This window comes from Peromyscus eremicus, chromosome X (genome assembly GCF_949786415.1).
Source record: "Peromyscus eremicus chromosome X, PerEre_H2_v1, whole genome shotgun sequence".
Taxonomy (NCBI): domain Eukaryota; kingdom Metazoa; phylum Chordata; class Mammalia; order Rodentia; family Cricetidae; genus Peromyscus; species Peromyscus eremicus.
This window is the reverse complement of record NC_081439.1, coordinates 56,123,152-56,134,931: the sequence shown is the minus strand read 5'-3', so window position 1 is coordinate 56,134,931 and position 11,780 is coordinate 56,123,152. Positions and strand designations below refer to the sequence as shown.

Below are 11,780 nucleotides of genomic sequence, written 5' to 3'. Positions count from 1 at the left end.
ATTGAACCACATCTCCCACCCATTTCCTTGGTTTCTTCATCTTCAAGAAGCTGGAAAATGTTGTGGTGATAAACACATGTAATTCTAGGGCTCAGGCTGAGGTAGGAGGGGAACAAGTTCAAGGCCAGGCTACACTGCATAGTGAGTTGTTAGCCAGCAATTAAAAATTAAACAATAAAAAATAGGTGACTAATAATTAAAAATAATGTACATCAGAACAGTTCTAAACATTAGATTAAATAATGTGAGAAGTGTGTAGCATTGTGGACAAGCAAATGACAGCCCCCCTAATCTTGGAGCTGATGCAAATCTTCAGTGAAAAGGTCAATCACCTCATAGAACAGCAAAACCTGACTGTCAAGAAATCGAACCTTTCTTTTTTCCTTAGCTTTTCCCCACCTTTGGTGTTTTGAGACAGAGTCTCACTATGTAGCTTTGGTTGGATTGGAACTTGCTATGTAGACCAGGCTGGCCTCAAACTCAAAGAGGTTCACCTGCCTCTGCCTCCCTAGTACTGGTAATTAAGAAGATAAACTATCATGCCTGGCTCCCTTGAGTTTTTAAAATAGGATCTCATCTCATATAGCCCAGGCTAGTCTCAAACTCACGCTGTCAATGAGAATGATCTTGAATTTCTAATCCTCCTGCCTCTACTCCATGCATTCTGGGATTACAGTATTATGCCACTATGCCTACAGAAAATCTTACTTTGTTACTGAAACATAAAATTAGACTTTGGAGTTACATTCCCCACCCCCCTTCTCAGAAGAAAAAATTCCTCCAACTTCTTAACAGGCTGAAATAAAGAGTATGATAAAGGGCTGGGATGGTGGTACATATCTGCAATCCCAGCATTGAAAGGAAGGCCAGCTGAGATAGCATAGTAAGACCACATCTCAGTAAAAATCAGAAGAAAATCTTAGTGAATAGAAAGGATAGATTAGTAAGAGTAATACTAAATATTTACATGACGATTATTAAATCTGGACTACAAAGGAAGATGTGGGCCAGAGATAAAAAGGTGAGCGAATGCTCTACATGAGATGTTGGAAGTCATAGGCAAACTGCATGTCTGGAAGAGGAGTCACATAAGAGACAAGTTAGGATTGAAGAGCCAGGTAGAAAAAGAGAAGCTGAGCAGGAGTGGCTGGAGTGGAAGGAAAACAATGCAGAAGGGGCCTGGGAAGCCTGTGTATGAATGGTGTTGCAAGGAAGAATGTTGAGTGTCACATTGTACTTCACAGATCAAGGAAGATGAGGATTACATGTATATCCATTGGATTTGGTGGTCAATTATGACCTTATTATAAACTGAGGTTTGGAGGCCAGATTAGAATGTACAGAACGGGAGCAAACAAGCAGCCAGGAATAGTGACAAACATCTGTAATCCTAGCACTTGGGAGGTGGAGGCAGGAGGATCAGAAGTTCAAGGTCTACTTTGCCTCAGCTACATATATGGTAAGTTTGAAACCAACCTGAGCTACATGAGACCCTGCCTCAAAAAAACAAACAAAAATAAATAAATAAATAAAAAACCAACAAAAAACCCAAAGAAAGACAAGAAAGAAGGTGGGGGGTAGCACAGGGCTCAGGATGTAGCTCCTTGGTAGTCACACTTAGCCCTAGCATGATCCCCAGCACCACAAAAGAAAAGGGAAATGGAAAGAGAATACAGTTAATTCCAGAAGAAAGAGAAGGGAGTTAAGTAGTAGCTAGAGAGGGGTATGAAGTCAAGAGAAACTGTTTTGAAGACTGGAGAGACTTGACCATGTTTAGACATCCCAACAAGAGGGGAAGGCTGACTAAACAGATAGTACCATAAGGCTTCCAGAAAGGTGTAAGGGGATCAGATCAGATACAAAGTATAATGGTGAGAACGAAGTGTAAGGCCTAGGCATGTAACTTGGCAGTAAAGTACTTTCCTAGCATATGCAAGGCCCAGGGTTCAGTCTACACACTGCCCCAAACTAAAAACCCTAACAAACACTTTATTCATAAAAAGAAGTGTAAAAGGAGGTAGGGGGGGATTTGTGTTACTGTGAGCAAATGTAGACCTCAGAGAAGGAGATGAGGGGTTGAGATGAGCATGAGGACTGGCATGTTAGTTTGTATGTATCAGAAATTTTACCTATGCATGCCATTATTGTCAGGAGATGCAAAGCAGAAGATAGCCCTAGTTGGAGCAAGTAGGAGACAGGGTCATAGCCCTCAAGGGTATAATTGTTGGAGAGTCCTTACTTATCTTTGCGTCTGGTCAGCCAGGAAGTGAGCCTCTTTTCTCTACCACATCCTCCCTGTCTTGATGCTCTCCTTTCCACACATGGAGAAGCAACAGAATAACTATTAGAACTAGGAGCTAAAAACATTTTCTTTTTAAAAAAATCAAAAATAAGGCTGGGGACATGGCTAGGTTGGTAAAGTGTCTGCTGCACAAGTATGAGGACCTGAGTTTTGATCATTAGTACCCACATAAAAGCCATTCCAGGCCGGGCGGTGGTGGCTCACGCCTTTAATCCCAGCACTCGGGAGGCAGAGGCAGGCGGATCTCTGTGAGTTCGAGGCCAGCCTGGATTACCAAGTAAGTTCCAGGAAAGGCGCAAAGCTACACAGAGAAACCCTGTCTCGAAAAACCAAAAAAAAAAAAAAAAAGAAGCCGTTCCAAGCAGGGCATGGTGGCGCACGCCTTTAACCCCAGCACTCAGGAGGCTGAAGCAAGAGGATCTCTGTGAGTTCGAGGCCAGCTTGATCTACTTCACAAGTTCCAGAACATCCAGACCTTGTCTCAAAAGAATAAATAAAACAAAAGCTATCTCAGCACTGGAAGGGCAGAGAGAAGGGGATCCCTGCAGCTCATTGGCCAGTTAGCACTGGAAGGGCAGAGAGAAGGGGATCCCTGTAGCTCATTGGCCAGTCAGACTAGCCAAATCAATAATGAACTATAGGTTTCAGTCAGAGAATGGCTTTAAAAAATTAAGGTGAAGAATAACTGAGGGAGATTCTTGATGTTGACCTCTGGCCTCCACACACATGCTCACACATCCACATACATGCTCACACAGAATAACTAGCTGTGTGACTATTGTTACTATGCAGATCACACAGTTGGAGATTTCTTATACTTTAGGCTTCGGCTTTATAAAATGAACTAGTACCATACTTCGTTAACATTGAACATTTGGCATTTTATATATAAACTTTATATATAAGAATTACCTGGATTTTTTTTTAATCCTTACCTCCTTTCTCTTCAGGATTTCAGGACAGTTGCTGTTATCCTGATTTTGATAAGATAGAAAAATGTTACACAGTTAAGATTAATGCACATTATGTATCTTTCTCTAGTCATTCTACCTCAAAGTTTGTTTGAAAGTCTCCCTATGAAAACAACACTAAGCCGGGCAGTGGTGGCGCAGGTCTTTAATCCCAGCACTTGGGAGGCAGAGCCAGGCGGATCTCTGTGAGTTCGAGGCCAGCCTGGTCTACAGAGCGAGATCCAGGAAAGGCGCAAAGCTACACAGAGAAACCCTGTCTCGGAAAAACAAAAACAAACAAACAAAAAAGAGTAAACTGTGGGTCGGAAGGGTAAGAATGCGCAGAGAGTAAAGGCTGACAATGGAGTTCAGTGCCTGGAATCTCCATGGTAGGAGAAGAGAACTGATCGCGACAGCTGTCCTCTGACCTCCGCACCAGTACACACACTACGCCACCCTATGCAGGTCGACACAACATAAATTAAAATGTAATCAAATGTTTTACTTTGTTTTTTTTGAGACAGGGTCTCATTATGTAGCTTTGCTTATTAGCTTAGAACTTACTATGGAGACCAGGCTGGCCTCCAACTCAGAGATTCACCTGCCTCTGCTTCCTAAGTCTAGGATTAGAGGCGTGTGGCACCATGCACATCTAAAAAAAGAATGTAATAAAATTTTTTTAAAGAGTAAACTGCTTCTAAGTTTAGGAAGTATTCTTGGCCGAATATGGTGGCACAAACCTTTTTAATCCCAGCATTCAGGAGGCAGTGGACATCTGAGTTAGGTTAGCCTGGTCTACATTTAATTTCAGTTTCAGATCAAGTAGCTACATAGTGAAACCCTGTCCCAGAAAAAGAAAGCAAAAAGAAGGGAAGGAGGGAGGATGGGAGGAAGGAAGACAGGACTCTTGAGGCTTTAGTTCAAAGGAGAAATTTTATTTGCCCCATGAATCCAGAATGGGAGCAGTGAGAATTGATACATATTCTATAAACACAGGGAAATCTCTACCTCTGATCAAACTCCTCTGTGGGTATAACTCACATCCTTGGAGACATACCCCTTGCCATCTCCTAATTTTCCCTCAGCCTCCAAATCCTCATGTGCACTACAGTCCACACTTCCTCCCTCAATTCATTTGACTTCTGGATCCCAATCACATCCTAGCTACCCTCAATCTGATCCAAAAAGATACCAACTGAAGAGCGTGATGCAGGTGTGGTGGCAGGAGGACCTCCACAAGTTCCAGGCTAGTCGGGGCTACATAATGATACCATAGAGAGAGGAGAGAGGAAGAGAGGGAGGAGAGAGAGAGGATGGGGTGGACTTAAGAGAAATAAAGAATTTGAGATTGCCTGAGGTTTGAAGAGCTTCCTTGCTGGGTGTTTCTTGGAAATGTATTATTATTGTATGTGTATGTGTGTTACACTGTGTGTGTGAGTGCAGGCACCCATGTAGTATAGTACACATGCGGAGATCAGAGGACGACTTTCCTGATTTGGCTCTCTATCATTATCATGGGTTCCAGGGATAGAACAGCAGCAGCCTTGTGGAGCGACTGTCTTTACCCCTTGGGCCATCTTTCTAGTCCTATTTCCTGGAACTCGATTTTCTCAGATTATTGACCGTTCTGCTGACGGAGACTAAAAATAAATCACAAGTCTACACTTTCAGCTGGGGAGGGTGGTCCAGGCCTGTCACCCCAATATTCCAGAACCTAGGTAGGAGGATTGTTCCAAGTTTGAGGTCAACCTGAGCTATATCTAATAAGTTCTAAGTCATCCTGGGCAACTGAGTGAGAGCCTCAACCACAAAACCAAAAAATAAGAATAAAATAAAAATAAATAGAAAGGTCTATACAGTCATTCCTTGTCCTTTAATGTCAGCAGGAGGGAAGGAGGTCCATCCAGGAACCTCCATGCCTGCACCAACCTTGGATGATGTTCAAATCCTTTATATAAAAAGGCATTGTAGCCAAGTGGTGGTGGTGTACACCTTTAATCCCAGCACTTGGGAGGCAGAGGCAGGTGAATCTCTGTGAGTTTAAGGCCAGCCTGGTCTACAGAGTGAGTTCCAGGACAGCTTAGACTACACAGAGAAACCCTGTCTCGGAAAAAAAAAAAAAGCACAGTATTTGCATATAACCTACACATATTCTCCTGTAACTATCCACCTCTAGATTATAGTACCAAGTAAATGTTTTGTAAATGATTTCTATACTATTATTTAAGAAAAATCTATAACCATTCAGTACAAATTTTTCTTTATATCTTCAACTCACAATTGTTGAATCCATGAATGTAGAATCTGCAGATGCAGTGAGCTAACCATAATGTCTTTTATTTATTTCTGAGGTTTTTTTTTTGTAACTTTTTCCATCACTCAATTGTGTAGGGTTTTTTTTAAGATTGTAAAAAATTTATATGTGCGTTTGTGCGTGGGTATGTGCATATGAGTGCAAGTGCCCACAGAGACCACAGGAGTTGTAGCCCTTGGGGTGGCTGTGAGACACCTGATGGGGACACTAGGAATCAATCTCAACTCCTCTGGAAAAGCAGTACACACTGTTAGCCATTGTGACATCTCTCAAGCCTCCATATTGCCTTTTAAGTTCCCTTTAAGCAGGAGTTGTGGCTCAGTGGTAGAATTCCTGCATAGCATGGCAGGCCCTGGGTTAGAGTATCCCCAGCACTGTAAAGAAAAATACCCCACATGTTTTGGGTCTGAGCATGAGGACTTGCAACTGTAATTGCAGCAGTGAGGAGGCTGAGGCAAGAAGACGGTAAGTTTGAGGCTAGCCTGGGTCACATAGCAAGACTATAAAAATAACGACCTATAATGTTAGGATTCTTTTCAATCTAGCCACACCCCACTAACTTTTTTTGTCTTCTCCTTCATACACACACTCTGATATGTAGCAGGGGTAAACCACAGCAAAAGCACTACGGTCACCAAGAATCTCATTGTGTCATCCAGACTGCTCTGGACTTGCTATGGAACCTAGGCTGATCTTGTACTTGCAATCCTGCTTCAGCCTCCTGATTACTAGAATTGTAGGAACAACCTACTACACCTAGCTAGAATGTCTGTTTTGAGATCAGTCTAGTCCAGGATGGCCTGGAATTCACTATGTAGTCCAGGCTGGCCTCAAAAACATGGCAATCCTCCTGCTTCAGCTTCTGCAGTGCTGGGATTCAAAGTGGATGAGACATTAGACCCAGCTTAGAGTGTCATTTCTTTTTTTTTTCTTTTTGTTCCTTTTATTCAGAGGGAGGGCTGTAAGACAAGGTTTCATGTAGCCCAGGTTGGCCTCTAATTCAGTATGTAAGTGAGAATGACCTAGAACACCTGATCATCTGTCTTCACCCCCTAAGTGGAAGGATTACAGGCATGCACCACCATGCCCAGCTCAGGTCTTTCTCTTGGGAGAAATGAGCAAGCCCGTTTCTCAGCTATCTGTAAAGCCCCTCATATGTAACTGGACACACAGAAGTCCTCATAAGTTCCTGGTGGCTGTGAGGAACAGAATGCATATGCATGTGCTTGTTTTTACACGTGTGCCAAACACACAGCCAAGTGGGGTAGGGTGGGTGGGGCTGCATGCACTCTTCCATGATGAGGTGAGAGATGACACTTCGGTGAAACTGCAGAATATCAGGTTTATTTAGGGGAGCAGCAGCACAGTTTGGACAGTTTTGTCTGTTCTCGCCTCCTCCAGCCTCCTGCTGCTCAATGACAGCATATAGTCAACCATATCCTGGTCTCTGAGATTCGAAGGAGGTCACTGAGGGCCTACCCTGAAACTCAACTGTCTGCCGTTCCTATTCCCCCATAGCTTCTTCCTCCTCTTCCTCCTCCTCCTCTGTCCAGCTCAGGTCATCATCTGAATCCTCAGATTCTTCCTCATCCATCTCTAACAAAACCCCTGCCCTAGCCTTCTCAGCTAGTGAAGCGGGGTGCTCCAGCTGGGCCCAGGATCCTGGGTCAGCCTTGACCAGGGAGATTTCAACCCGGGATGGCATCAAGGAGACAGAGCTCTGCTCCACGTTTATGACCTAAGGAGGAGGGAAAGACAGAAAGAATGAAGAAATCACAGACTTGGGATTAGAGTGGTGACGAATAAGAACAGCAAAAGAAAGTGGAGACAGAAATGCAATGGGGAAGGCAGACAGAAGGGAGGGAGAGCAGAGGAAGGAGGGAATCAAAGCAGTTCAAGAGAACTCCTGGTTTCCCATGGCAACTCTTCAGCACACCCTCTACCGACTCAGCCTGGCCCTCCTCTTACCTGTGTCCCTCCCTTGCCTCTGCCTACTTATCTTCACTTACCCCCCAGAGCTTCATCTGTGCTTGGAACACACGATTACCATCAAAGACAATGTGGACATGAAGCTGAGAGGAAAGAGAACGGTAGTATCAACTTCAAAAGGTCGGAAAAAGTCATTACTCCAGAACCAAGTCAGAGGCAAGATCCACAGGCCAACCAGCCAACCCTGATCTAAGAACTTGCCATTCTTCTCAGGGGACTCTGGAACCTAAAGAGTGATGACATGAACTGGGGGGTGGGGGTGGGACAGGCCTTTAATCCCAGCACTCGGGAGGCAGAGACAAGCAGATCTCTGTGAGTTCGAGGCCAGCCTGGTCTACAGAGTGAGATCCAGGACAGGCAGGGCTACACAGAGAAACCTTGTCTTGGAAAAAAAAGAGTGACAGCATGCAGCATCTCTTCCTGTACAACTGCACTACCACCAGAGTTCACTGAGCCCATCCTGCCTCAGATCATTCCTCACCTCGGTTTGACTGGCTTTCACCCAGTTGAATGCAGGAAGCGGAATCTGGCCATATACAGTCAGCACTACCAAGGAATCTGTTTGGTGCCAATCATGGCGGCAAGATGCTGGCAGCTAAAGAGATGTGAGAGGAGGATGGTAACAATCAACTCTTAATCCAGGAGGAGTCTCATGGGGATAAGGACACAAGAAACCTCCAAAATACTATTTCATACAGCCAAGACTTGGCTATGGAGAGAGAAAGAACAGAATCTTGCTTTGTATTAAAGGAAGAAGTTAGGGAGCTCCGCCAGGAGGTACTAGGAGAGCTTATCTCTGTAATTGGGGCCTAACCAAGTGTTTAGGAAACGGAGGGGCTTACCTGCTTGGCCCAGTCATGTCTACCAACTCTGCATCCTGGCTGTGCCAGGAATGCCCCAAAATCCAGAGTCTGGATACCACAACAGCTCCAAGACTTCATCCTGAGGGAGGAAGATAATTTATTTGAATCCCACCCCCGAGCCCTTTACTTTCATTCATGTTGGAAGAAGCCTGCCCAGTACCTTCTCTTACCCCTCATGAAACCGAGGTGCCCCTGGGTGGTAGGTACACGGAGCAGCATCACTCTCGGGGCCTTGGTAAACCTAAGAAGGCCAAAGGAGAATCAGGTCATTCAAATTCATGCCTATACCTAGGTATCCCTCAGGTATCTCTCAGCCACATGCTTGAGCCCCCCAAATCTCTCACTCACAGCATCACATCCTGGGTTCTGGCAGCTGGAACCAGTCCAGATCAGACTACTGTCAAGTCCTGGGCAAAGGAAACAGTCAGGAACCTTTCTCTTTCCCCCACCCTACTGCCACTTACATGAAATTCCAATCTTTGAGACCTGTCCTATTAAAGGGACACCTACCTGCTCCAGGTTCCTGCTCTAGCTCCTTCTGCTCCAGCGCCACTCCCAGGGCTTGAGATATAATAAGTGGCAGCAGTTTTGGAGGCATCTCTGACCTAGAGGTTATAAACAGGCATTTAGATCTGATCGATTCATCAGAATTACCCACTCTAGCACCCCTACTCACAGTCAGACAATCAAATAAGTCTGGCGAAAGTGAGTCAGGGTCAGAGAAGTCAGGTAACAACCCTATTGGCAATTTTTTTTATCTCTGTGGACATTCAAATTCCAGAGCCCTGGAGAAGGCCTAAGGCTTCCTTTGCGGTTGGTTGCTTCCAATCTTCCCACATTTCTCTGAATTGTATCACTTCCTCTTCCTCTATTTGATTGTGGACCTAATGTTTTCTTGCTTGTATTATTCTGTGTAGCCTCCTCCTACCTTGCTAATACTACTTCCTGCGATGTTAAGGCAGCATTTTGGTTTTGAGACAGGGTTTCTCCATGTAGCCCTGGCTGTCCTGGAACTGAGAGATCCGCCTGCCTCTGCCTCTTTAGTAAAAACATACACCACCACACCTGGCTAGAGGTAGCTTTTTAAGGGGCTGGAGAGAGTATGCAGCCTAGGGGGACTTTATTGCTCTTGCAGAAGACCTGAGTTCAGTTCCCAGCACCCAAACCATGTGGCTCACAACCACCTGTAACCACACACACACATACATATAAAAAAAAAATGTAATTCCTGGCCAGTCAAGGTTACCCTGTTTCAAAAAGAAATTCAAACAAAATATTGAGCTTTTGCTTTGAATTTGTGTTTATTATTACTGGCATGTGTGGAGGTCAGAGGACAACTTTGTGGAGTCACTTCTCTGCATCTTTACGTAGGTTTCAGGGATCAAACTCAGTCAGTATTACGTAGAAATCACCATTTCCAGTTGGGCCATACTACTGGCTCTTTTTGTTGTTTGAGACGGGGTATCACTTGGTAACCATGACTGACTGGAACTCACTGTAATAGAATGGACTAGCCTCAGACCTGCTGCCTCTGCCTCCTAAGTGTTGAAGTCTATAGGCACAGACCAACATGTCCAGCAATTCAAGATTTATTTTTGTTTTGTTTTATTTTCTGTAGCCCAGGTCAGTCCAATATCCACAGCAATCTTACTGACTCAGCATTCTAAGTATTGGGATTACAGGAATGAGCCAACAAAACACGTAGCTGTAAGATTAAGTTCTTCTAAAATCAGAGATCAATAGAGGTGTGGAGGGAGGGAGAGGCATGAGCAAGGTACAATGATACATGTATGAAAATTTGATAATGAAACCCATTATTTTCTATTCTAACTAAAAAGTGATTATTAAAAACTGAAAATGCACAACAAAAATATCACTTCATTCTCAAGTAGGTGTGGTAGTGCACACCTGCAATGTCAGCCTTCAGGAAGGCAAGAGGATCAAGTTCAAGACTGGGCCACACAGAGAGCCTATCTCAACAAAATCAAATCACAGGTTATCTAGTCACTACTCTGCTATATACCATGTATTTCAGGAGCTATCTAGTCCCTATAATAAAGGAATTTCTTCCATCATCCTTTCACTGTCTTATAGCAAAGGGCATTTCTTGGCACAAATTTCCTCTATGACAAAGACACATCATGCAAACCAACACATGACCCTCCGCACATCTCTAACCCCTAGTTTCCAAACCCCTGCGCGCCATCAATTCCTAGGAAGCTGTATGGCTATAGAAAAAAGCCCTGGGTCTCTTTACTTAGGCCTTTCTCGGAGCAAGGTCTCTGCTGACTTTGGAATTGTATTCAGAGGTTTTTGCTCCTGAAGTGAACTTGTGGCAGGGCCCTCAGGCTGTGGAGGGCCCTCAGGAAGCTTCTCAGCACAGTGTTGTCCCACAGTACAGCCCTAGTACAGATAAGGAGATAAGGGTTAGAAGGAGAACTCTTCCATAGGGAGCAGAATCTGAGGAAGTAAAGAGTTTACCTTGATGTTTAAGAACTCAGAGAAATCTACAGTTCGCTTTCGGCAGCAGGACCAACCCTGATAACAAGAGACCTTGATCAGCTTAGATCCTGGGTATATTTCCTTGGGGGAAATGCTCTTGCTAGGCCAACATCACCTATTCCTCACCTTAAGTGCATCATGGAAGATTGGGACCCCAGGGTGATAGTGACAGGAATCTGTAGATACCAGTGGAAAAATCAAGGCAGGAAAGATAACTGTCAAATACTACTCCTCCTATTTTCTTCAGGTTCATGTTAATGGCTTTTCATACAATATGGAAAGTAAAACCATCAGACTGAAGATCTTCCAGACTAATTAAATTATGCCCATTTTGTTCTCGCTCCCAATGGCCAGCCCCTCGGCTGAACAACTATCACCCACTCAAGAGCCCCTGAGGTCAGTACTTACTCACCAGGGAGATTAGTATTGGGGTCAAAGTGTTGCCCACAGCCTTTGTTATGGCAGAGCAGAGACATGGAGGCGTTGATGGAGCTTACTCAAAGGGTATTTCAAGGAGTCTGGCTTCAGAGTGAGGAACACCTCTCAGTCTGGAGGCTTTTAGCTGCCTAGAAGAGCCAGCTGTTTCTATCTTTAGTGCAGGAGGCGTCCACCTCCAAACATGGGCAAGGGAACTTCAATTGGTCTTCTCAGCCAATAGGAAAGTGCTCCAGAGTATTTTAGCTCTGAGGCTCAGGAAAAAGGGATCAGGAAGAAGAGCCCTTGGAACTTGGGTGAGGTCAGTAACTACAGCAGTTTTAGATGTTGCCAATTCCAAGCCTCTGACATACCAGCAGCTGCTCAGAAACAAAATGCTAATTAAGATCCCCCCTCCCTCTGTGGTATGGATATAACCCCGCCAT

At 44.4% G+C, this 11,780-nt stretch overlaps 1 protein-coding gene across 1 annotated transcript; it reads right to left on the bottom strand.

Moving 5' to 3' along the window:
- Window positions 1-6,956: 6,956 nt before the first annotated feature.
- Window positions 6,957-11,458, bottom strand: Itgb1bp2 (integrin subunit beta 1 binding protein 2). Its single transcript, XM_059251272.1, has 11 exons — window positions 11,333-11,458; window positions 11,047-11,096; window positions 10,900-10,956; window positions 10,676-10,821; window positions 8,929-9,023; window positions 8,767-8,825; window positions 8,589-8,659; window positions 8,398-8,497; window positions 8,037-8,150; window positions 7,576-7,638; window positions 6,957-7,304 (listed from the first exon to the last, which is right to left on the bottom strand). The coding sequence occupies exons 1-11, from the start codon at window positions 11,394-11,396 to the stop codon at window positions 7,071-7,073; spliced, it is 1,053 nt and encodes a 350-aa protein (XP_059107255.1). The 5' UTR covers window positions 11,397-11,458; the 3' UTR covers window positions 6,957-7,070.
- Between the last annotated feature and the right edge of the window lie 322 nt (window positions 11,459-11,780).

What these genes read in the sequence shown, in the direction of transcription:
- Itgb1bp2 (XM_059251272.1), bottom strand. Translation starts at nt 11,396, where the DNA reads ATGTCTCTGCTCTGCCATAACAAAGGCTGTGGGCAACACTTTGACCCC. An exon ending in TTGCTCCGAGAAAGGCCTAA is followed by an intron (nt 9,024 to 10,675) that starts GTAAAGAGACCC and finishes TATAACCTCTAG; the next exon opens with GTCAGAGATGCCTCCAAAAC. An exon ending in GACATGACTGGGCCAAGCAG is followed by an intron (nt 8,151 to 8,397) that starts GTAAGCCCCTCC and finishes ACATCTCTTTAG; the next exon opens with CTGCCAGCATCTTGCCGCCA.